This window comes from Paramisgurnus dabryanus, chromosome 20 (assembly GCF_030506205.2).
Source record: "Paramisgurnus dabryanus chromosome 20, PD_genome_1.1, whole genome shotgun sequence".
Taxonomy (NCBI): Eukaryota; Metazoa; Chordata; class Actinopteri; order Cypriniformes; family Cobitidae; genus Paramisgurnus; species Paramisgurnus dabryanus.
This window is the reverse complement of record NC_133356.1, coordinates 20,168,120-20,195,383: the sequence shown is the minus strand read 5'-3', so window position 1 is coordinate 20,195,383 and position 27,264 is coordinate 20,168,120. Positions and strand designations below refer to the sequence as shown.

The window sequence follows — 27,264 nt, the reverse complement described above, 5'->3', positions numbered from 1 at the left end:
AACTCCTAAAACCTATGTTATTCTAGAATAAATACCCTTATCTCCTGAGGGTTTTCAGAAAAAATACTAAGAATTGTCAACGTCTACCAAAAATGTAATATCTAAGCCTCTGTAGCACTTTAGAAACATGAAATAAAAGTAGCCGGTGGTAGATGTAATGTTTCTTCATGCAGCATAAGGCGCAGAATATAAAATCAGATTTTTTTTTTTTACAAAATATGACTCATTGATTAAACTAATCAACAGTACATCAAATTAACCAACCTTGAAATATAGAAAAAGAAAAAGCATCATGAACAGTATTGTAGAAATAATGTTTATATAAAACATACAGGATTCCCACGGGTCCTTGAAATCCTTGAAAGTTTGTGAATCTGGGGACAAAAATTTAAGGCCCTGGGAAGTTTTTGAAAATAGACATACATATATACAGGTCATTGAAAGTGCTTGAATCTATTTTATGCAAGACATTTTCTGGGGGAAAAAATCCATAATATTCCCTGTGTAGTGTAGGATAATATCATAAAAACTTTTTAAGCACATGTGCTAAACTGTTCACTTTAAATGCTTATATCTTCTGCATGCGAATGTTGATTCAAACCAAAATAATTTTTTGCATAGTTGTGTTTGACAAATGAAAACGTCTTGGGTTACGGATGTAACTGTTGCTCCCTTTAAAATTGCTTTTGCTTTACCAAGTGTGCTCTGGCTGTATACTGTCAGAAAATAATGATAAAAAATGGACCCTAGCATTCACTGGAGTGGTATCCTTTCAAAAAGTACACCTTTGCACCTAAATAGTTCATATTAGTACCTCAGAAGTACATAATGGTAACAAAGAGTGCATATTAGTACCTAACAGGTGCATATTGGTACATCAAAGGGACATATTTGTACCAAATGTATACATTTATATGTCTAAATGGTGCATATAAGGACTTTTTTAAAGGAAGTAGGTAATTTACGAAGCAAGCAGTTCATACTTTTAATTTTTATACTGCACAGTATATATATAGCATACTGCAAAACTTGAGTACAGAAACCTTATGCAAAAAGACCACATTTGATGATAATTTTAGCTTGGTGCCTTCAGAGGCACATGCGAATCAATTGAGCATCAAGTTATTATTTAAAATCAGCATGATATTTTCTCTACTGCTTCTAAAAAGATGACTCCAGATGTCCCTAACTCTCTGCAGTTCTCATTACCACCAACAAGGTGTTCCAAAATTGAGGATGATAACGTTTATGGTACAGTAGGAGACGGTAAATGAAATGCCTAGATCCCATTTACCAGGGATGTTTTTCAGTTATTGCTTCATTTCAGACCTCTGAACCTGAAAATGAAATGTGTTCAGCAGATTGTTTAAAGGAAAATGTACTTTGGGTTGTCAAGATGGTTATTTGAAACCATCATAATGACTTTATTAGGTTATGTATTTAAAGTAAATGCAGTTCATAAACAGAGCACGTCATGTTGTTGGTTGCAATGTGAATGTCCTCTGGTGGCTTCTTTAGTATGTTTTATTAGACTGCTGAAATATTTCACAAAATGTTTCTAGCTCATATGATTTTAAATCCGCCGTGATGTATAGAATAAATCGAATAGTAACACGTGTTTTCTCACAGAAGTGCTGGATTTGGATAACACAAAAGAACCACATTATAAGTGCTCTCTGACTTCTCTCGAGGGGTAATTTAATTTACTGCTTGAATTCATGCAATTAATTGCCTTGTTTTATTACAGAATGAAAGCAAACATGTTAAAAGCGAATTGGCGGTTGTTTGTTTTTATCGTCATGTTTTATTATACTTGGTGAACTCTTTAACAGGCGCACACACAAATGCAGTCGTAAAAGCACACAAACCAACAAAACTTAAAAGTATAAACATTATCACAGCAGGATTCTGTATCTAGATTTTGCGTTTAGTGTACTGTACTCTCAGGCGACATATACATGACCACATCTATCTCACAGCCCAAAACTGCCTGTTGATCTCTCTTTGGATTCTCTGCTCTTTTTTGTCTTTTACTGTGCATAAAAAAAACTTTTAGCGATGACCCGTAGGGGATAAACATGGCTTTGCTGTATATCCCTGCAGTGAAGAATTAGAGAAACGGAGAGCAAGAGAGAGAAACGGCAATAATCTCTAAGTTTTTAACAACTTATTGAGTGAGGGTATAGAGAAAAAGATAAGCTTAAGATTGTAACTTTGATATGATACTGATAATTTTGCCATCTAGGCTATTTGTTTAGTTTTGCTCGCTTTTTGTGAACATCTACCATGCTGAACCACCTACTTGTGCTTCTGTAAAGTAGCTTTGTGGTAGAGCATAGTGTTAGCAGTGTAAAAGCCATATGTTTGAACACATACTGAAAAATGTATTCCTTGTAATGCATTGTAAGTCCCTTCCAAATGCATCGACCGAATGCATAAATTTAAATATACTTGTACAGATAAACCAAGTATGTAAAGTGAACTGAAACGAAGAGTTTAGATGCTCTTAGCACGTAGTATACGTTTATCAAATACTTTTGCTTCAAATGCACAAAATCCAAGCCTCAGGCCATTTAGATATGCTGGTTTGTTGGCAGAATCCATTAAATGCAACATAGCTTTTTCAGCAAACTCCTCTAAGTGCATGAAAGACAAATTGGATGAACCACAGCACACACATGTTTTTTTTGTGTGTGTGTGTGTCAAGCTACATATTCATCTTTTTATGCAATCATGTCAATGACACTTTAGGTTTTTTTTTATTAAAATAAATTTTGACCCACTGGACAATCAAGTCAATACTCATTCATTGATTCACTATGTTTTGCTGTTTAATCACATGTCGTCTTTACAATTGAATCAGACACAGTGACCCCTGGTTGCTTGTGCAGATGTGAACTGTCAAAAAGTCACGAGTCACAACTGATTTTTTCTTGCAAAGAGCTTCTATTTGGCTTTGGAGAATAGCTCAGTCTAAATCATTGCCTTGACATGTGCATAAACCGTTTTTTCAAACTCTGTAGTTGAACATGTGTTCTTCTTATTTTTTTCAGCTAAAGCCCGTTTTATTCTTGTTGTAAATCTGGTTTGTGGTTTCTATTTTCCACTTTACTAGATAATCTTCTGATTGACTATCAGTTCACCTTCAGTCTTCTTCAGGACGATGATCAGCACTACACAGCCATTAATTTTATGGCAACACCGGAAGAGGTGAGTAAGTTCACATCTGAATCAAAATGGAGTGTGTTCACAAAAACAAGTCAGAAAAAGGTACAGAAGCTGTAACTGGAGGGTACTCCCCTTTTATAAACTACACATTTGTATTTAAGGGGGCATATTAGGACCTTTTTAAAGGGCACCATTTCACACTCTCAGAAAAAAGGAACAAGTAGGTACAAATGTTGTCACTGGGGCAGTACCTTTTCAAAAGTACACCTTTACCTAAAAGGTGCATATTGGTACCTCAAAGGGCGCACTCGCACTATCCAAACCAGACTGTCACCCAGCCCAATTGTACCTCCCTCCCTACTCCCCTAGAAGCACACACTAACACTGTACTTTTATTGATCTGAGGCCACTTTCGCCATTAGGATGTGATTGTTTTGAAGAAAGCAGGAAGTAAAGCGCTCTTTTAACACTATAACCCATCATAATGTTAAGTCTGTGTTTTTTATCCGGAGTTGTTTGGTGCACGATGACACACAGCCCTCTCACGTGCCATCATATTGCTTAGTTTATCTGTCACGTGTGCAGCTCATACATTCACGTAACCCTGCTGCGTGCATCAGAAGGTTTTTACGAAGCCAGATGAAGGTGAGTGGGTGAGTGTTCTGCGCCTGAGCCCAAGTGAACCACACTCGAGCCCACCTCTGCAAGCCGGCCAGGGCGTGAAACCGTGGACAGATCGATCACACTAGTCAAATGAACCAGGCTTTGGGGGTCAAACGCGCCCAGGCATAGTTTGATTTGGATAGTGTAAAAGGGGTTGCACACCAGCCGCGCAGCTCAGTGTCGTCCCGCGTCGAGTCGCGTCTAGGACAACTCAGAGGTATTGTAAACCGGAAGTGCACATTAAATCCTGCTAACTTCCTGAGTCACAGCTGGGCGGCGCCGGTGTGCGTATACTCATAGAAAACAATGTGTTTGATTTTTTTTAGAACGGCGCTGCGCGGCGCTGAGCTGAGCTGCGCGGCCGGTGTGCGATCCCCTTAAGTGCGCCCACAGGTACATATCTGTACCACATTGGTTCCATTACAACTTTTGTACCTTTTCTTCTGACTTGTACTGTCTTTCTCTTTGTATTTCTGCATTACTTTGTCAAATGTATACTTTGTACATTACAACAGTTTAAAAATCTCCATTTAATAATATGTTTTTTTTTTTACAAATAACATTAATACAGAATGAAAAAGGGTATTTTTCTCGAAATAATCTGCATATAAATTATTTGTAAATGTTGAAACTTTTTGAAAATCTTTGCTGCTTTAGGGGCCAATCACACCAAATGCGTTTTAAATGCGTGCAAATGCAAGGCACGCCACACTGCGTTTTTTGGTCACTTTAAAAAAGAGCAGTGCGTTGCAGCTTTTTATATTGCTACTGTAGGCAACCACAGAGTCAGTTGTCTTGTCAATCATAATTGAACCATGAGCGTTTTTTCGCTGTCATATTAGCAGAAACTTTATAAAGAGGGCGCTTGTTCTGACCTTGATTGAGGGTAAGAGGTGCACAAACACGCAGGTGAGAGTGCATGAATACAAACTCCGGTTTTTCCAAACAACTGTAAACTTCTGTCATCACAACGGAAGGCCCGCCTCTTCCCTTATTCGAATTAACAATGGAAAGACGCGAATGACATTGGACGCTTTTCTGCTCTCAGCGCTCCTTCAAAATAGCGTGCTGTGGCAGGTGGCAAAAAACGCAAGGCGTTCGGCGTGCATAAACACTGCGCATAATGCTTACTGCCCATAGAAAATCATTCAAAAAAGGCCCCTTAAGCTGTCATTAAATTTTTCTATATGAAAAGTATTAATGTAAGAATTACTTTATCCATCTATTTCAGTGTTTTAAATCATCATGCTGTTCATTTTTCAGACCAACAAGAACTTGGATATGTCTATTAATGCTTCCAACAACTTCAAACTCAACATCACATGGTCTCTAGGCTCCACAGGTATTGTGCTACAGTACCATGTCTTGCTATTGTATAACATATTATATTTTAAAGGAGACATTTCACAAGACTTTTTTAAGATGTCATATAAATCTTTGGTGTCCCCAGAGTATGTATGTGAAGTTTTAGCTCAAAATACCATATAAATAATTTATTATAGCATGTTAAAACTGCCACTTTGTAGGTGGGAGCCATTTTGGGTTATTTCCTTTTTAATGCAGATGAGCTGATCTCTGCACTAAATGGCAGTGCTGTGGTTGGATAGTGCAGATTAAGGGGTGGCATTATCCCCATCTGACATCACAAGGAGCCAAATTTAATGACCTATTTTTTCACATGCTTGTAGAGAATGGTTTACCAAAACTAAGTTACTGGGTTGTTCTTTATCACATTTTCTTGGTTGATATAAGGACTGTGGACCCAGTTATTGCACTTAAACATGGAAAAAGTCAGATTTTTATGATATGTTTAAAACAAGGAAAAGCGAGGAACATTATCTAAAAACGTCTCGGTTACGTATGTAACCCTCGTTCCCTGAAGGAAGGGAACGGAGACGTCACGTCGTGACCGACGAATTGGGAACTCGCTTAGAGAGACCAATCTGCTTCGTACTCTACTAAAACGCCAATGAACTTGGCATTGAGATATTTGCATAATGCTGGCGCCGCCCCGCCAGGTGCGTATATAAGCCACAGGTGCAAATATGGAAATTAGCTTCATTTCGCTGAGAAAGCCGGAAAGTGTGACCGGCCGATAAACAGCAGGGAGCAGCCCTGTGGCGACGGGACGTGACGTCTCCGTTCCCTTCCTTCAGGGAACGAGGGTTACATACGTAACCGAGACGTTCCCTTTCAGTCGGTCACTACGATGTCACGTCGTGACCGACGAATTGGGAATCCCTACCAAAATGCCACTGAGGGCTGACCTCTTCCAGTGTCTGCGTAAAGCCCTCCGGTTCCACTTAAGGATAAGGAGAATTAGGTTTTAAGGCAGAAGGCCGGGCACTAGATGTTCCTTTAACCCCACAGTAGTGCCAGCGACTGGGAAGCGCCCTATCTGAGCGGTATAGGGACGCTGCGGAAGCCACCGCCCCGTTAAGGGCTATTGGTGGGCGGAAGTCAACCGTAGTTGATGTATAAATGACAGCCGTGGCTGTGTAAGCAAAGCAGTGCTCTGCTGAGGGAAACGTGGGCTAGTAGGATTAACCCCACGGAAAAATACTCTCAAAGGAACCCGGTGGGACGCAATGTGGATGCCCGAGCCAAACACAGGTTCGCGAGGATGCAGCTAGTGAGAGGCTGGCAGCGGATGCTCCGCAACATCAGGCTGCCAAGGCAGCGGAGGAAGGCAAAACAAATTATTACGCGTTTTTGCCTTGATGGCCTTCCATACTGAGCTCAGTTTGGAGCAGCAGTCGGAGGCTGCAAGCCGACCTGCGAGCCTGTTCTCTGTGCTTCCCCTAACGAGGAAAGAACACGAGAGGAGACAGGCTCGACACGAACACTGTAAAATCTAATGAACGTATTAGGTGTCGCCCAACCAGCAGCTCTGCAGATGTCTGTTAGCGAGGAACCACGAGCGAATGCCCAAAATGAGGCAACACTTCTAGTAGAGTGAGCTCTCAAATTAAATGGACAAGGAATGCCCTGCAGATTATAAGCAAGGGCGATAGTATCAACTATCCAATGAGACATCCTCGGCTTAGTGACAGCTTTCCCTCTCTGCTGGCCACCATAACAAACAAGAGCTGGTCTGAGGTCCTGAGGCTTTGTGTGCGATCCACGTAGATGCGTAACGCTCGTACGGGGCATAATAAAGCCATGGTTGGGTCTGCGTCCTCCGGGGGCAGCGCTTGCAAGCTCACCACCTTATCTATGAAGGGAGTGGTGGGAACTTTGGGCACGTAGCCTGGTCTGGGTCTCAGTGAGACAGCAGGACCAAACTGAAGGCACGAATCGTCAACAGAGAATGCATGTAAATTCCTTACTCTCTTCACGGAGACCAATGCTAGCAGGGTCAGAGTTTTCATTGACAAAAACTTCAGACTCGCAGACTGCAAAGGCTCGAACGCGGAACCTGTAGTAGGGCTTCAGCACCATGGACAGGTCTCAGAAGGAAAGAGGGAGGGCGCGAGGGGTTTAGCCTGCGAGCGCCTCTTAAAACGTAATAATTAAATCATGCTGGCCAACTGATCTGCCGTTAATAAGCGAGTGATGAGCAGAAATAGCGGCGATATCAACTTTAATGGTGGAGGGTGACAGCCTACCATCTAACCTGTGTTGAAGATATATAAAAGCACAATGTTAAGCATTCTCTGGGGTCCTCGCGTTGCGAAGAGCACCAGGTGACGAAAAAGGGTTTCATTTAAGCGCGTAAGCCCGTCTTGTGGACGGTGCTCGTACCGCGTCGATGGTGTTAGATACCGCTTGCGATAAATCACCTAAACCTTGCGCGCGCTCAACGACCATACATGGAAATCGCACAGGTCGGGGCGCGGGTGCCAAAATGTGCCCCTTCCTTGAGAAAGAAAGTCCTTCCTCAGGGGAATTCGCCAGGGAGGGGCTGTCGCGAGGAGCATTAACTCTGAAAACCAATTCCTGGTCGTCCAGTACGGGGCGACTAATAAAAGGCTCTCCTCGTCCTGCCTCAAGCTCACTGGAGTGAATGCGTATTTGCGCATCCCCCGCGGTCAGCTGTGTGTCAGCGCATCCACGCCGAGGCTGCCCTCGGTTAGTGAATAAAACAGGCGACAGTGGGTATCGTCCGGCGACGCAAACAGATATAATCTGCGCACGACCGAACTTCTTCCAAATTAGCTGGACCGTCTGGGGGTGGAGTCGCCATTCACCGGGGCGCGCAGCTCGGGAAAGCGCGTCTGCCGCTGTATTGAGCGAACCCGGGATGTAAATGGCACAAAGGGACCTCAGATGCTTCTGACTCCAAAGGAGGAGATGACGAGCGAGACGCGACAGGTGACGAGAGCGCAAAAACCGCCTTAACGGTAAATAACGCAACAGTCGCAATGTTGTCGGTGTCGGCTAATACATCCTTCCCTTGCATCTCCAAAGCGGAGCGTACAAGTCCCAGATATACGGCGCACCGCTCGCGGCAGTTGGGGTGCTATGCACACCCCTGAGACTGCAAGCCCGTCATACGTGGCTGCTCATCCCGTGCTGGGGGCATTGTATGTGCTACATAATGCCAGGAGACCCGACTCAGGGGCATATCTTGCTATCAGAAATGCTGGGTCTGCCACGGGGTAAAATTGAAATGACACGCAGGTGTAATGGTTACACAGTGTATGCCGTTGCGCCACGCTCTCCTCGAGACTCGATCGTAAAACCAATGCTGAAGCGGTCCATATGAAGCAGCTCGAGCAGTGTCACAGCCGCAGCATGCTGTCATATGTCCAGGAGCTTCTGAAATTGTTTCAGAGGGACCGCGTCCTTCCCTCGAATTAAACCGAGGCAAGTCAGAACTGACTGGTTGCGCGCTCTTGTAAAACACGCCAATAAATCGATCGAGTCTATTTCCATACTGAGAAAAGGATCCTCTGCACGGGGCAAAGTTGCGCTTTTCCCAGCTGACCTGATGACTTAAACGAGCGAGATGCTGAAGCATTAAATCTCTGTGTTCGCGCACGTCTGCCGAGAACGAGCCATTATAGTTGACGTAAATATAAGCAGAATGCGAACAACGCTCTCTCTCTCTGAGATTTTAATGCCATGACTAGCACATGGAGACACGGAGAGAGAGAGACAGCTCGAATGGTGTACTTAGTATTAGTATGTCCACTCCATGAACGCAGAGCGAAAAACGGTCTAAGGCGAGGGGAGATGGACACATGAAGTACACGTCTACAGGTCTATGCTGCAAACCGATCTGAATATTGAAATACGAGCCTCGGCGTCTCATCCTAAAGGATCACATTTGTAGAGCCGGTGCGTAAATAAATCGGTCGTAACTAGAGTTGTTCCGATTCCGATACCAGTATCGGAAATACGGCCGATACCACAAAAAAATCTGGCATCGGAATCGGCGAGTACTTGACCCCATGTACCGATCCGATACCATTTTCTTAATAAACGTAGTTATGCAAAGCGAAACTCATTTCTTCTTCGCGGCTCTGAATGCGAACACCAGGAAGTTACCACATGCGTGACGCAACCATTGTTTACTTAGAGCGGCGAAGGAATGAAAGCATGCAGCCGTATGTCCGCTGTTTGTTAGTATTTCAGACTAATAAAACATCGACATGTCTCAACGTAATCCGCGCCCGCAGATTTCCGCGGAGAACTCAACGGATTTAATGCCCGTGATTGACAAGCACACATACCCCGCGTTTGAGCCCGTTTGTGAGTGACCAGTACTGTCATTGACAACAAGTACACATAGCCTCGCACGTTTGTGAGCAGCATTGATAAGTACATAAACCCTGCGTGTGCTGTTTGCTGTGATTGTTTTTAATGACAAGAGCATGAACCGTTTGATATATGAGATGAAATAAAACTTACCACTGAGTTTTACCTCAGATCTTACTTGTCTCTGTCGTCTATGTGACGCGACAGTCAGCACATCATCATTTCAAATCAGTTTACAAGACGAATGCTCTTGTTATGTTAAGATAAAGTTTACATTGCGTTGTAAAAATGATGAAATTATCTTCATACGTGCTTAATTCATAATAAGAACGTATTAACACAAGCTTTTTATTCTGCTATAATATATATTAACAATAATATATGTCATTTTAGGCTACAAACTATAATTCTATCTTGACATGCACATTATCTGGTTCATGTTGGTCCAGTTTAATTCAGAGGACTCATTGGCTTGGTGTATTCATTTTAATTTAAAGCCTTTAAAAAGTAATTATTTTGGATGAAATGTTGTAATATTTAATAGCTTAAATTCTTTAATTTAAAACCATCCCGCAGAATTCCGCAGATTTTTTCCAATTATTCCTAAAACTAAAATACCCTTTCAGTTAACAGTGTTTGATTTGTGGCTGATTTTCTCATAGGAAAAATAAATATTATTGTCAAATGTCTTTCAGATAATAAAAATACTGTGGTTCATTGTATGTATTTGTTCATGTTTTATACAGCAATAAGTCTGAAGCACACCATAAAACAGTTATTTCCAGTCATACAGGGCTAGTAGTATGTACAGCTGTATATTATACAAAAACACACGTTGGTATCGGATCGGTACTCGGTATCGGCCGATACCCTGAGCCCAGGTATCGGAATCGGTATCGGGACGAGAAAAATGGTATCGGAACATCTCTAGTCGTAACCCACCGCGTATTTTGGGTACTATGAGATAAAGGCTGGAAAAACCCTATCATCATTCTCGGTAAGAGGGACCGGCTCGAAACGTCCTTCGCCAGCAGGACATCGACTTTTGCACGCAGTACATGTGCATCGGACGCTTTCACTATAGTGAAACGAATGCCCGAGAATTTGGGGGAGTGCCGGTAATTGTATTACGTAACCGAGGCGGATAGTGCGTAAAACCCAACGAGACGGGCTGGGAACTGAAGCGAAGCATCCCGGGACCGTACGAGGAGAATTAACGACACTACCGAAGTACCCGCGGTGGGGCAGCGAAGCGAGACAGGTGATACTGCCGGTGCGACTGCTGTAACAGCATAAACATCTACAGTATGTGTGTGTGAGACACTGACCTGAGCCCGCTGAGGGACCCTCTACCGGGGGAAGGAGCGAATCACTGTCTCCTGAAGAGTGATCCTCTGCCACTCCGGGTCGCCCGTCTCTGGCCACTTAAACTCCCGATTTTCACGGGAAGCGGCTAAGCGGGCGGGGCGAGCTGCTGACGACCGGTTCCCCTGCGCTGCCGAGATGGGGTCCGAGGAGGGGAACGGAGGTGGCCGCTGCAGGACGCCGACGGCGAGAGGCAGACTGAGGAGCCGGCGTTGGTGGACCAGGGCAGCTTTCATCCGCCGGGGCACGACCTAGGAGATCGCCTCAGTCTGCGCAGCGGAGCTGTACGACTCCCCGGGCTCGCCGAAGAGGCCGGTCTGTGAGACAGGAGCATTCATGAAGTTGTTCCGTCATATAAGCCAGACATAGCCAAAGGTGGCGATCTTGAACTCTGTGGTGGACATCGCACGACTGAAGGTCGCGGCTTCCCTCGTATATCTCTAAAGCCTTCGTTTGGTGAACCTGCAGTACGTTAATGCGTGCAGGGCTGAAGCCGCGTCTCCGCATGCCTGATGGGCAGCGCCCGTAACCGGACGACTGTCTATACAAACACGGGAGGGAAGGGTTGGGTGGTCCCTCCAGGAACGCAGCTGCATCGCAACCCCCCGCTCAACTGAAGGGATCCCCCTTAGCGGCTCCGTTAGTGAGGGAGATGAGGGGTGAAGCTGAACGGCCGAGACGGCCGCAAATCACGTCAGCTCTTCGTGCCGTCGGGAAAGGCAGGCACAGGAGGTGAGGACCGTAGAGGCCCGGGCAGCTCCGAAGTACCAATCATGTGGGCGGGACGGTTCGGGCGGAGAGGAATTAACCCCTCCAACTCTACCGTTTCCGCCGCTCGAGCGGGCACGGCCGCCATCTCCGGGACGACTCTGCCTCGGAGGGAAAAAAATGGGCACCCCTCTGATGCTGTAGAAGTGACGGGACCAGAAGGAGGTCCAATGGATTCGGCAGAAATCGCAGAACACGACTCTGCAGTCTCCACCGGAGCCTCAACCGGCTGAGGATGAGAAGGCCGGTAGGTGAAGGACGCATCCTCCGTCCTACTCAGCGTAGTGATGCGAAGAGCGTCCTGCGAGCGCTTGACAGCCGCACCACGGCGGCGTTCAGCACTGCAAAGGCGCGGACGCCGTTCCCGTAGAAACGACAGTCGTCTCCGCAATCCAAGAGGGTTATGCTCTCACAGAGAGAGCAAAAGCTCTCCACGAACGCAGCCTCGGAGTGCTCGATGCCATAGCACGAAGACAGCGCTCGTGACCGTCACTGGAATCCCTGTACTTCTCGCATCCAAGATCGCACGGAGGAAAAGCTATCCTGAAAAGGACGCTGATCTCCGAATATACGAGAGAGTGGCTGTCTTTAAAAAGACACAGAGCTCTCACGTATCACTCTTTAGGGAAATCACTCTTAGGTGCTCAGCTGATGATGTGCACAGGGAGAGGCATCGCACACACTAAACTCAAAACAAAAAAGATGCAGAGCAGTGGAATACTGCGAGCGTCCGCTGTGTCAGTACTGCTTGTCAATCAACTTCAGCAACCGTTCCCAGAAGAGCAGAGAGTAGCTTCTCAGTAGCAGATAATGCCGGCTTTCGAAGCGAAAAAGCTAATTTCCATATTTGCACCTGTGGCTTATATACGCACCTGGCGGGGCGGCGCCAGCATTATGCAAATATCTCAATGCCAAGTTCATTGGCGTTTTAGTAGAGTACGAAGCAGATTGGTCTCTCTAAGCGAGTTCCCAATTCGTCGGTCACGACGTGACGTCGTAGTGACCGACTGAAAGGGAACTAAAGAAATAAGTGGTCTGAACAGACTACCAAGCAGCAATTTGAATCAGTTTGTTGGAGCATTGAGAAAATGTTTAGTGATTTCAATTAAGATAAGTATTGTCCTGCGCAGGGCCTTAAACTTAACAGGTTAAGGGAATTGTGTTACTTTTAAAAACATTCAAGCAGATGTGGATAATGAACAAGTAAAGATATTGTTGTAGACTTGGATAAACCAGACCCCACAGTGTTACTTCTCCATTAAGTCATTAAAATAGCACTTCAGATAATGTTTATGTTAAGTTTCACTTTTACAAGAGCATGTTTGTGTAAATATTTAACGCTTTCCTCAAAACTTTTATCAGGTTACTGGAAAAGTCAATTTTGCATGGTGATGAATAGATACTAGTTTCTTCTTTCTATGGTACTTAATGGAATAGTCAGAAATATGGGTCATCAGGGAAACATAAATATAGACTGACTGATGTGCTTGTTTATTTGTGGTCAGAGATTGCTGTATTGTGACAGACCATATGTTCATTGTGAACTTGTAAATCTGAGAATATCAAGAAGCTCTTAGATGTTCTTTGGTGGTCTTGAAGTTAAACTGTTTATGATTTTTTGAGCAGGAAAGAAACCTCTTTATATTATTCAGATGTTTCATAGTGGAAATGTTGATAGAAATGTGTCATCTTTTCTATACACAGGATTTTGCATATTACAGTAGCATTGTTTGCAGACACGCACGCAGTACAGTATGCTGATCCTGTGTTCTTACCCTGTATAGCGGGTACGATCTCAGGAGAGGAGTTCCCCATTGTGTCCAAGACTAACAGCAGAGAGTACAGAGACAGCTTCTCGTATGAGAAATTCTCTTTCATTGCAAATCCCAACATCACTTTCCATGTCTACGTCAGCAACTTTACATGGCCAATCAAAATACAGGTAAGATCAGCAACCCACATTTACAGTATCGGTATGTGCAACGTAGTTCTTTTCTAAAGCCACCTGTTCTTATTTCTCAATGTTACTTAATGTTAAAAGGAATTTTTTATACTTAATGTATAAAATGAATGCGAGAGCTTAGGTTAGTTTAGGTAAAAGTATAGTATATCAGTAAAAAAAGTTTTATATATTTAAAATACTGTATATAGTTTCATATACATTCACATAGGAGGCTTGTTACATATACAAATAAGGGTTTTATATATTTGGATGCATTGCTTATGCAAACATTTAGCTAAATCTTCGGAAAGTTTCAAAATGACTATAAAGCATCATTCACTTTCAGTTTGTGTCTGCTGTGTCTGGAGATTAGTTTTTCTGGATGCTAATATATAACTGGTTACAAGCCAAATGGTTTTTATTTATAGGAAAATGAAGGTGTTGTAATCATTTAGAGTGATTGATTTTGTGTTGGAGTGAAAAGGAAACGGGTATTGATCTATGGTGTATAATTTATTTATCTGATCCTTTGTTCTATACACAATTAGGCTACTGTCAGAAAAATAAAGGCTTTGATATTGTCATTTCTTAAGAGGTTTTTTCACAGTTTAGTTATTGTTGATGACTTGTTCGTTTAGTCGGTCATCCATTCTGACCGTTTCCGAAAACTTTGATAAACAGAAAGTTTCTAAAATAACATTTTTTTTTAGCAAACGAAAACAGCATCATCATCACCTATATCTTCATTTCCATCTTCATAATGAAACGACAGCAATTGTAAATATCATCCTTGACTGCAAATCTTTATCAGGCTCTTAAAGCCATCGTGGCTAAATAAAACTGAGCATAAACCATTATGTGTTCAGCACAAAATATGATGTTTAATGATCCATACATCTGCATTGTTCTCATCAATTATTTTAAGTGCTTTAAAAATGATGACAACTGTACAAAATGTCCTCATTCTTTCAATCTTCTCAGTTATGAAACTGAAGTTGACTTATTTCTTTTAAAAACCCATTGCACTGGTACATTCACACAGGTTGCTGAACTGAATTATGGATTCGTCTGCATCGCGTCACTGCCGTTGCTCGCGGCAGAAGGTGAACATTTCTCAACTTTTCAAGTGCCAACGCATGCGTCAGCCAATAAGATGACCTTATGCAAATAACCTAGAGCAGAGCCAGCCAATTACGTTTATGCAAGACTGGAGAACAGAGGGGCATGTGTTGCTGCCACTGTGATTGGCTGTTGGCCACACTTCAAACACGCCCTTCGTCAAGCATTAATGCCGACGCCCCGTGTGAATGTACTGTTAAGATAAACCAGGAAAGTTTGGTTTTATTGCTAAAGTTCAATACTTTTGAATTGCTTGTTGGTAATTGTGTGAGAGTAAATGACTCGACGGCTTGGATGGCGCCTTGCATGTTTGACACTGCCATCGGTGTATAAAGGAGTGAGTGAATGTGAGGCAACTTGTAAAGCGATTTGGATGGCCATGGGTCTGTTGAAAGCCATTAACCATTTTACCAATATACCAAATGTCCAATAAAAATGTAGTTAAACAATTTCAAGTCCATTTACCATTTTACCATTATACCAAATGTCCAATAAAAATGTAGTTAAACAATTTCAACTTGATTTTATAAGTTATGTCAACTTTTTACAAGCCAAGTAGGATGAATTGACTTCATGCTGCATTTTTTACAGTGTACAGTAGGACATGAACTGTAATGGCAATTGTTCAATTCAGACATAGTCACTTAAAGTTGTTGTTAAAATCTAGTCATCGTGAACTACTGGAAGTCACAGAAATGTAACAGTGTTAACAGTGTGAAAATCGTCTCGGGTTACGTATGTAACCCTGGTTCCCTGAGAAGGGAACGAGACGCTGCGTCGCCATAGCAACGCTTTGGGGAACGCCTCGGCGTGACTAATCTGAAGCACGTGTAAAACATAATCAATAATTTGATGATTGGATACTGACCGTGATGCCGTGCGGACCAGGGGTATAAGGAGGCATCCCACACAAACACACTCGCTTCCAAGTGCCGAAGCAAGTGCCTGCAGGGATGCAGGGAGTATGGCATGGAGACGCAGCGTCTCGTTCCCTTCTCAGGGAACCAGGGTTACATACGTAACCCGAGACGTTCCCTTTCGAGGAACTCGAGCTGCGTCGCCATAGCAACGCTTTGGGGAACGAGATGCCCACGCTTCCATACTACCAAATGCCTGTAGCGTGTATAACTGAACACAGTCAAGGCAAAGAACCTGGGACCCTAAAGAGGGGTCTAGGTCTAAATTATAAATCTGACGAAGGTGAGCGGTGAAAATCAACCGGCCGCATCACATACGTCCTGGAGCGAAACGCCTGACCCTAAGGCCTTAGGGGCAGCCATACCCTGAGTAGAGTGGGCACTCACAGCGACGGGTGAGTGTATACCCTGATGTTCATAATCCAGTGAGATAGCGTCCACTATCCACCTGCTCAAAGTCTGCTTGGTCACCGGTAAACCTTTTCTAGGTGAACCAAAGCACACAAATAACTGCTTGGACTCCTCCACTGAGCAGTCCTGTGAACATATGTATCCAGTGCTCACACAGGACACACCAAATTTAGCTTTTCCTGGTCCGCACTCCTGAATGGGGGAGGACAAAGGGCCTGCAGAACAATGGGCCTCGGCACATTGTTCAGCACCTTGGGAACATAACCTGGCCTTGGGTGTAGAAAAGCCTTAGCCATCCCAGGTGCAAACTCAAGACATGTCGGGGATACCGACAGGGCCTGAAGGTCCCCCACTCGCTTTAAAGAAGTAATAGCCAGAAGGAACACAGTCTTTAAGGCCAGAAACCTATCTGGCGAAGTCTCAAGTGGCTCGAACGGAGCCAACGAGAGCCCTTCCAGCACGACCGCTAGGTCCCAAGTAGGCACCCTAGTGCGGCTAACAGGTCGCAACCTGCGAGTGCCACAAAGAAAGCGAGCCACTTTTGGGTGTCTACCCACTGATGAGCCTTCCACATGAGTATGGTAGGCAGAAACTGCTGCCGTTAAACCTTAATGGTGGAAGGAGTAAACTCATCAGAGAACGCTCCTGCAGAAACCTCAGAACTACGTCGACAGGGCAGTAAACTGGGTCTGTCAGATGAGCTGAACACCAAGAGGTGAAAATTTCCCACTTAAGGGAATAAAGTTTCCCCATGGAAGGACAAACACAACCAGGGGGGAAAGGCATACAGACGTAGCCTCGGCCACGCCTGTACCAAGGAAAACCACAGTGGGTAAAGTGTGGTGTCCTGGGATGCAAACAGATCTACCTCTGCGCGTCCAAACCTTTTCCAGATGTGGTTCACCACATCTAGATGAAGTCTCCACTCCTATCGGAGGTGTCTGTTGTCTCGAAGGGGCATCTGCCACATTCAGGTGGCGTGGTATGTAGACTGCCCTCAGAGAGTCCAGAAGTGTATGGTAGGCAGAAACTGCTGCCACCTATACCTTAAAGGTGGAGTAATGATATGGTCTCCACAACCTCAGTTGGTAGCATGACATTCTTCCAAAGGAGTATGGTAGGCAGAGACTGCTGCCACCTAAACCTTAGGGTGGAAGGAGTTAACCCAGCAGAGAATTGCTCCTGCAGAAACCTCAGTACCACGTCAAGGGGCAGTTGACTGGGTCTGTCAGGTGAGCTGAGCACCGAAAGGTGAAATTTCTCTACTTTAGGGCATAAGCTTCCTCTTTGAGGGAGCTCTGAAGTAATCATCTGGTTCCCACAACCTCATTCGGGAGCATGAGGTCCTTCCAAAGGAGCATGGTAGGCAGAGACTGCTGCCACCTAGACCTTAAGGGTGGAAGGAGTTAAGCCAGCAGAGGATTGCTGCTGCAGAAACCTCAGTACCACATAAACAGGGCAGTTGACTGGGTTTGTAAGAGGAGTTAAACACCAATAGGTGAAATATTCTCCACTTAAGGGCATAAAGCTCTCTTGAGGGTTGTCCAGAAGAGATATGAGGTCCTTCTAGAAGGAGTATGGTAGAGGCAGAAACTGCTGCCATCTAAGCCTTAAGAGTGGAAGGAATTAAGCCAGCAGATAATTGCTCCAGCAGAAACCTCAGTACCACATAAACAGGGCAGTTGACTGGGTCTGTCAGGTGAGCTGAACCCCATGAGGTTAGGTTTCTCCAAATGGGGCCTAAGCTCCTGATGGAGCTCTGGAGTAATCATATGGTCTCCACAACCTCAGTTGGGAGCATGAAATCCTTCCAAAGGAGTATGGTAGGCAGAAACTGCTGCCACCTAAGCCTTAAGAGTAGAAGGAAGTAAGCCAGCAGAGAATGGCTCCTGCAGAAACCTCAGTACCACATAAACAGGGCAGTTGACTGGGTCTGTCAGGTGAGCTGAACACCATGAGGTGAAGTTTCTCCACTTAGTGCCTAAGCTCCTGGGGGAGCTCTGGAGTAATCATATGGTCTCCACAACCTCAGTTGGGAACATGACATCCTTCCAAAGGAGTATGGTAGGCAGAGACTGCTGCCACCTAAACCTTAAGAGTGGAAGGAGTTAAACCAGCAGGGAATTGCTCCTACAGAAACCTCAGCACCACATAAACAGGGCAGTTAACTGGGTTTGTCAGGAGTAAAGTATGGTCTCCACAACCTCAGTTGGGAGACCTGAGCCTACGAGCCTGGCCCCCTTAGAGGCCAAACTGACAGGCCACATCTATGGCAAGCTTCCTCCAGAACTTCTGTGGCAGAGAGATTGGGGAAAAGAGAAAGCCACATTGGGCAGTGTGTGCGGTCCTGAGACGCAAACAGATCCACCTCTGCGCGTCCAAATCCTCTCCAAATGGGGTTCACCACATTTGGCCGGAGTCTCAACTCCCTAGCAATGGGTGTTGCCATACAGGGCATCTGCCATATTCAAGTGGCCTGGGATCTAAATTGTCGTCAACGAGCACAGTTTGTCCAGAGACCACAATGCCATTATCCCAAAATCAATAATGTAGTGATTTTGGACCTCTCGGCCTTCCATACTGTACTCCAACCTGTGGGGAGTGCGTTCTGGTGTCAGTGTCACACACCAGTAGCACGCACCCAAAAACAGGCCTTAGGATGGAAACCAAGGTTTTCTCCACACCACCAGAGCACGCAGGCAACGATGCGTGACTTTGATAGCAGATCTCCTTAATAATTTATTAATCAACCACTGATGTGATGTCTATCTGGACAAGCACATGATGGCTCATCAGGTCTGGAAGGAAATGGGAGTCCAACCCATACCACCATATTTCAAAGGCAATTTCAGTGCCCTATCCGATGATGCGATTTTGATCCTTTTGGCTTTCCATAATCGCAACAACCTGTGAGGGATGCGTCTGTTGTCAGCGCCACACATCGACAACGCGCACCCAACACAGGACCTTGGGACAGAAGCCATGGCTTTCTTCCTGTTACCAGAGCACGCAAACAACGGTGCGCGACTTTGATCATGCGAGACGGGTTTCCCCTCGGGAAACCCCCCCCCCATGTTGAATGGAGACATAAGCTCTAATGTAAGGAATCAGTCCTCGGATCTGATTGCATCACAATCGGTTTCAGTAACAGCATAGAACTGAGCCGCATCACTGAACGATTCCCCTACTTTTGGAACATTAAAGTAAAGGCTGTAAGCTGTCATTTCTCATGTGGAGGTTCTACAGCCTCCTGCACAAGAATGTAGCCATGCTCCACTACTGGAGCCAGCTGTATGCAGGTGAAGGTTAATGGGGGCTGCCTTTCGTACTACGCACCAAAGGGAAGCAGGCACCATAAATGAGGTGTGAGCTGCTTTGCTTCAATAAGAAAGTGAGTGCCACGAACGAAGACGTCACCCGCCTCAGCAGATGAGGATCTCGAATCGTAACACACAAAATCATTATCTGAATTATGGCGCACCAGCGGCCGATCAGGAGAATAAATGCTGTGCACAGCTGTACAAGCAACACACAGCATAGACACAAAATCACTGTTTGACTCATCAAACAATGACAAACAGCTCATGCAGGCTCAGCCAGGCTGTGACAGGCAGATATACATACATAGCCTACACATACAGGTGTAAAAACGTATGTATATATAATACCTTCATACTGTAAAAAGAGGAGGCTTCACGTGGAAACTGCACGTTTAGCCTTAAACAGTAGGCGGATTATGAAGATGATCCATCTCTCCGGAGAAAGACAGCTGAAAATATATGGCTCTCACGCAGGGCGCCTTCCCGATCCGGCGAGTGAGAGAGAGGGACTTCACGTGCAGGCGGAGATACCGCCGCCTGCGCGAAATCATATGGCGACTCCCACGAGTGCAACCGCCACTGAGAAGCGGGATCGCAGCCGCGAACCCAAGCTTCCTAGAGAGCGAGAGACAGATGTCACGGGTGTAGGCGGGGATACCGCCGCCTGCACGCATGAGTGCAGTCACCGCTCTGCCTCGACAGAAGCGGGACCGGATCCGTGAGGGCGCGAGCCTGAGATATCCTCTCTAAGCGCGAAGCTGGAGCGCAACACGTGCACGGGAATGCTCACAGTGCACACAGCCAGTTTCCTCAAAAGCCAACTGTGCGTGCTGCGCTCGAAGACACATATACATGTGTATCCTTGTCTGTGATATCGCGCTGACAGGGAGATACACATACTTGAACTTCTTAAACACACTTCAGATTTATGCAAACATACACGTAGTCACTTGCTGAGGCACTAAAAGCGAGTGTGTTTGTGTGGGATGCCTCCTTATACCCCTGGTCCGCACGGCATCACGGTCAGTATCCAATCATCAAATTATTGATTATGTTTTACACGTGCTTCAGATTAGTCACGCCGAGGCGTTCCCCAAAGCGTTGCTATGGCGACGCAGCTCGAGTTCCTCGAAAGGGAACAGCTTTTTCCCTTTGCTCTGCTTAACATATTACCTGTAAAATTTTTCAGACAAAGCAGATGTTTCTGCTGGTATCAAACCCCTGAGTCATCTCTGTTCCCAGCAATCCTCAGTCCCTGCACTGTGGCCTGTTAGTTTCAGCCACATATTGATTGTGGCTGTGAATCATTCCCATTAATGCAGTTTTCCCATACCCTCATATAGATGAGATAGTAATATGAGACTTTAATTGTTCTCATGAGGAACCCAGTGCCACGTTCATCTATAGACTTTTGAGTAACCTGAGAAGAACCACTCATCTGGCCCTGACCTTGATCACGTCTGATAGACATCTAGTCATTACTTATCTCAAATTGTGTTTTAAAGCTTTCAAAATCTATTAGTGCATTGAGAGAACATATTTCTTGTTTCCTTATTTATATTACCACACAAAAATCTGATTACTACTAACCTAGTAAAAATAGAAATGGGTTAACATTTTCAAATAAATTGTTAGAAAAGAAATAATTTTAAAGCTCTACAATATATGGAAGCCTATTTCCGTCACATAAGAAAAAATCCTGCTCTGATAAATCATAATTATGAGATAAAAAGACTTTTTATCTCATAATTTTGACTTTTTATCTCATAATTTTGACTTTTTATCTCATAATTTTGACTTTTTATATCATAATTATGATTCATCAGAGCGTGATTTTTTTCTTATGTGGCGGAAATGGGCTTCCATAGAAATGGGTTTCAGTAACAATAAGACCTTTTTGTATACACTTATTAAATAGATCCATTGTATTTCCTTGAATATTTCAGAAAGATTGACATGACTTTTCCGCCAGATGTTTTCTAGTTGTCTCTCTCTTTCTCTCTGTCTGGTCCACACTGGCCCGCCCCTGCTTGTTAACCTGTGCGCTCATGCCTGTCAGTTAAGATTATGTGTGGTTGCGAGCACATCAAATACAACAGAATATTTATATAATGTCATTTATGCTGGCACATTTGAAAAGAGTCTTCTTTATGAGGGTTAATAGTGTAGGTCAAGGCTGTCATGTCCCATCCACAGGCTATGAGTAGAAACACACACTCACGCAGGAGAGAGTGAGCTGGGATGAGAGATGTGCCGCTGTTAGCCCTGTGGCTGGAGTGTGCTGCTGACAGAGGAGTGATTGCTGTCACAGTTGGAGCTGTGTGCTGTATTCATCACCATCAGACTTTACTTTCTCCCTGGATATAGTTGCTTTCTCCTCCTTTTCATTCCTTTTATTTATTTCATGTCAGACTTTGGCAGAGACTCTCCATTCACTGTCAGAAAAAAATGGTCAGATAATGTTCCCAAGCTGTCATTGGGACAGCACCCTTTAAAAGGTCCTAATATGAACTTTTGATGGACAAATATGCAGTCTTTGGTACCAATATGTACATCTAATTTGTACTCTTTAGGTGCAAAGGTTTGATTTTTGGAAGGGTACTGTCCAATCACAACCAGTGGCGGCTCGTGAATGCTCTTCTGAGGGGCGCAAATTCAAATTAAGTGTTCGTAGTGTCATGTGTGTTGCTTGTGTTTTCAAAATATGTGTTTGTTTCATCATGTGAACCATGTGCATCACGTGTTATGTCAAAATAAGTGCCTGCTGCACATGCGTCAAAACCTTTATGGTAAAACATATGCTCACGTTCACAAAATAGACGCAAGATACTCCCTTAACAGTAAACTCTGATTACGCATATTGTACAGTATGTTCATTTAAAAAAAAACACACATTTAGATGTAATTTGTCCATGTTACCAACACACCACAAATCGCTTTCTCATTTGACAATGAAGTTAGAGAAGTTGATGATATTAGTGAATCTGTAGCATTAATGTATATTACAGTATGTGTATTTAATCAGAAATGAATGCAGAACAATTATACCTCTTTACCTCACATTATATATACTGTATGAATGTATGCTTTCTGTAGATTGGATATTCTCAAACGGTTTGCGCGGATGGTTTGACTTATTGCTTTGCATTAGCAGTATCTCTTCCTCCTGATCATAAATCTGTGCTTGCGGTTTAGCAATGCGTGGTTATCAAGTTTAATCCGGATCAAATAAGCACGGTTCATCTGACTTATAAATGAGTAACAGTAGGAGACTCAAGATAGTGGTGTGTAATGCTGATCTGCAGGGGGAGGCTGCAGTGCCGTGCAATGGCTTCCCCAGCGATGAAAGCATTTCCTGCCCTCGCTCCTCTGCTCCCCCGGGCCATCTCTCCAGTGTCAGAATGACATCAGCCTGGAGCTGAGGGCTGGTTAGGGGGCAGCGCAATAGGGGTTTGTTCATCCTTGTGGAACAGACTTATATTTAGTCTGTCACTGTTGCTTTGTACCATACCCCTCCGGTATTTCTTGCCCTCAGCGGGCTGCTCTTTTCACCCCTTTATGTGTGCGTGTGGACGTTGCACATTAATTTTTAAATGAGGAAATTGTACTTGCAAATGAGCACTGGGTTTAGATATCTGGATTAGGTCGTGTTTTGTTGGTCTAGATTTTTAAGTCAAATTCAGTGGCATTCACAGGAGGAAAGTGGGATTACTTTGATTTAGTGTGGTTTGAAGGAAAAATAAGATATTGAGCAGGTGCAAAAGCAATCAGTTTCCCCTTACCTTACCCCAATTCACAATGGTAAACTTATAATAATGATTTATAATTTGAGCTGTCATGTGGGATTTCATGGGGCAATATCAGTTGTTTTTTACAATATAAAAATGTACTCTTGGCAGTGCTTTTCTTAGCTGAGGTGCTTGGTTGTTATGATATTTCTGTTTTTATTATCAGTCCATGCACCGGTTGGTTGTAGTATTTGTCCCGCCCCTCCTCTGCTATGATTGGTCGGTTAAGTAAAAACTGACATGCTATGTTTTACACAAAATGTAACATTTTTAACTCTCAGTGACCTGTACATATGGCTTTTTTTTAATATGAGCATTTCTGTTACTTTATACATTGATAAAAGAGAATGATAAAAGTTAAACACAATGACAAGGCAGCTTCTGTGAACTAGAGCCCGACCGATATGCATTTTTTTGGGCAGATACAGATATAAGGGGGTAAAAAAAGCAGATAACGATATATCGGCCGATATTCTGTATATTATAGTACAGAAGTTGTACATATACTACAGTATATTATAATTAGTACTGTTCATAGAATACACTATACATTAACAGAATATACTATATATATAAATAAATAAATGTTTGTCTCTCTCGTCCACTTATAATACATTCGAACAAAGCGCGTCTTAATACCAGGTGTAAAACTGTTGCGAAAACACTGCGTGACTGCCGCAACCTGAACTGAGAGACTGACTGAAGTGAAGGGGGGTTGGCTGGTGTCACTACAGCCTGGGAGTGACCTGGGTCGCCATTAGCAACCAATACAGTGCACTCTGCTGGACAAACAAGTACTTACATCTTTCAAAAGCATTTAATGTGTTCTGTAAGAAACATTCAGATCGGCTGCATATCTGTGGCTTATATGCCGATACAGATATATCTGCGACAGGCTCATATCGGCCGATAAAATTGGCAAAACGATAAATCGGTCGGGCTCTACTGTAAATACGACTTTTTAAAGAGCACCAATGGGCCGATTCACGTTTTTGCATTTCCTTTGATGTGTAGATGTGTATTAGTACATGTTAACTCATTCACCGTCATTGACGAGATATCTCGTCAATCAAGAGAAAACGCTTCCCTGCCAATGACGAGTATTTCCGGCTTTCCGCAATACCGCTATTATCCACCAGCTGGCGCCCTTCCACAACTTTTTAAACCCGGAAGTATTGCCCTATGGCAAGCGGGTGCATGTCTGTGTCTGTTTTAAAGATCGCTCTGACTGGGATCTCTATGAAAAGTCCATCACAAAAATGGAATTATCTTTTTGCTCAAAATGTGGTGTTTCTGCAGAAACCTACCCATATTCAAAAGCTGATTGCAAAAGAACTCCTGAAGGTAGGATGAAACGTTTTTTTTTTTTGTTTGAAAGCAGAGGTTCTGTTCTTTCATTTGATATATTGTATGTTTATATATTTAAAGAAGAACATTTTCTGGAAGGCATTAAACTTTTGTGAATATCATGAAAAACGCTGGCGCTGGCTGGCAACTTTTTTTAAAAACGCTGGCGGCGAAAGAGTTAATGATATGAAAAAGGTACAAATCCCAAAGTAAATGATGACGCAAGTTATCTTAAATCTCTTTTGTTGGACTACAACAAACCCACAGATTGTAGGCAACAGTTTACTTCCTGGGATTGGTGATTTAGTAAAGACCGACATTATCATAATTCCTTCCACTTCGGACCCACAGACTGTAAGTTAACTCCTGTTAGCATTGCATTGTGCTCGAATCTTTCAAACATGGTAAGGAGCGTCACATTTCCAGCTAACGTAAGAGGTATTCAGACCAATCACAAAGTACAGATTAGCTGGCCAGTCAGGGACACAGAGCTTTTCAAATCCATGCATTTCAGAAAGAGAGTTAACTTTGGAGCTACAAAAATGTACGTTATGTGGAAAACAAGGAGTTTTTTAACCATCAAACACATTGTATTATACCAATACTCCCTAAAGGTGCATACACCCATCAAATCATATTATAGTTAATATGCATCAGGCATCCAGTGACCGGAAAATTGGGATCAGTGGGGTGCGATTTGATATGTCTACCTTACATCCTGTCTCTTCCTGTTTATGTGGAATGACTATGATCTCCAAACTATCAATTAATAAAAGCAAATCAGTGTAGTGCTGTGGTTCAGTTTACCCTCATTGTTTATAATTTTTCACTTTGACAACACTCCTCTGCAATGCTTTCTCTCTTCAATCCCATTGCGGGCAGCACCAGCCCTGCTGATTGGATGACTTTCCATACCGCATGGCCTGAACAGCTGTCGTGGCCCTTCTGGAACATAGAATGGAGGGATGATTTGATTTTCTCTGAACACAGAAGTCACTTATTCTCCCCAGTGCAGTGGACATCATTAAATCGAATGTCTTTGGTAATCTCATTTCGGACAGACAGTGAGCGGTGTACCTCAGCCTCTGTCCATCTCAGACATCTGAGTGAGTTTCTGTGGATAAAGGGAGAGTTGAAACGGTTAGCCAGAGACACGGTGCTGCTATATCTGTTAATAGCTTTATCACAGCAGATTTACTTTCATGAGGGTGAAACAGGATAGGTGAAGCTAAGTGCTCAGAGGTCCAAAATATGAGATGACTGATACAGCAGGGATTACTTCATATGGTGTCTAAATGACTTATTCATTCACTTATTCACTATTTCCTAACAGACTCATAGTTTTTAAATAGAGAAAATGAATTCGTGATTTTGGATAAATAATTTTAAGTCTACACTATCAAAACATTAAGGGGCACTAACTCGATATTTAACCCCATAATTTTGGGGTTAAATAACGACTGACAGGACTTACTAAAGACACACACTGGAAAATTAGCTCTGAAAAGGTGTTATTTTTGTGAATGACCTTATTGTATATGCATTTGTAGAAGTTTTCCTTTCAGACGCAACATTAATGGGAGGAGAGTATTTAAATGTAGTTTGCCAGAGGAACATATATTTCAAAAATATTGTTTGCCAAGCCATGATATGTTTAATTTGATGGAGAAAAGAGAAGTCATGAGAAGTCGTCATATCAGGTGTTTCAAAATTTCTTGTAACTTCATCTTTTGTCCTTCAGTTTTTCTTAGGGGGAGTGCACAGCAAAGCTTTTAAACGCGACTGATATGCCAGGCAGACGCTGTCAGAGAGCTTTTTTTCAGCCGACTGCAAGATTTTTTCAACTGAACGCTTTGATTGTTGTGATACTTCTGCTTTGTTTATCAGTCGTTGTACAATACGCCAGTTTGTTGTTATGATATTTGTCCAGCCCCTCCTTCACTGTGATCGTAGGGCTGTGTGAAAACTGACATTGACGAGCTGAGCTTTTCACCCAAAGTTGAATATTTTTCAACACTCGACGCTCAACTCTGAGCGCAGAAAAACTGCAGAGCACCGACTTTCAGCGTGGGAAAAAAATGCCAGCTGCTGGCTTTAAAAAAAATGCAGCACTTCCATTGGAAACAATTGAAAACATTTCACGGCGTAAAAGCTTTGGTGTGCACGCCCCCTTAGTGTACTTTTACTTTGAGGCTGTTTACGCTTTGCAGTAACATGCGTTTTCGTCGATCAGATCACAAGTGGACGACGTTAATGCCAAGTGTAAACCCTTTTCGATCGGATTGCTTCTGTAGTGTAAATGCACATGTGGTTGAATGTGTGCGAACAGCCACACGCGACCGCCTTCTCTCCGCCCATTTATCATTTATCTAATCTAACAAAAGTTTTACGTCTTTTCTGACAACTTTTCTGACGGTGAACAGCGCTATTTTTAGCCTTTCATTGATAAAATTAAAGCGGCTGATCTCCGTAGTTTCGTTTTGAAAGCGTGTGAAAGTTGCGCGATCTTATTTCATCAATTGCGCTAAAATTCAGAGAAAGCCCTAACATATAAACGTACAAAACACTGTGCAGCATGTTTACTTGCTAAACAAGCAGCGGACTTCGACATAATATTAGTTTGCGTCCATGTAAACTCATAATAACTCCCGCTCGCTTTTGAATGACAGCAGAGAGACTCGCCAACCGTCTCACAGACCTCCCCCTCACAGTATTCAGGACAGAAGCGGTCGAATGTGAACAAAAGAGACGGA

At 43.6% G+C, this 27,264-nt stretch overlaps 1 protein-coding gene across 2 annotated transcripts in view; it reads left to right on the top strand.

Moving 5' to 3' along the window:
* atrnl1a (attractin-like 1a) overlaps nucleotides 1–27,264 on the top strand; it is a 273,803-nt gene that overhangs the window by 144,265 nt on the left and 102,274 nt on the right. Inside the window, exons 24-26 of one of the 2 annotated variants that reach the window (XM_065296956.1) lie at nucleotides 3,116–3,210; nucleotides 5,095–5,173; nucleotides 13,452–13,609. In XM_065296956.1, coding sequence (XP_065153028.1) covers nucleotides 3,116–3,210; nucleotides 5,095–5,173; nucleotides 13,452–13,609 — 332 coding nt within the window. Of the gene's footprint in view, nucleotides 1–3,115; nucleotides 3,211–5,094; nucleotides 5,174–13,451; nucleotides 13,610–27,264 lie in introns of those variants that run through there. The other variant, XR_010547040.1, reaches the window with a different exon arrangement.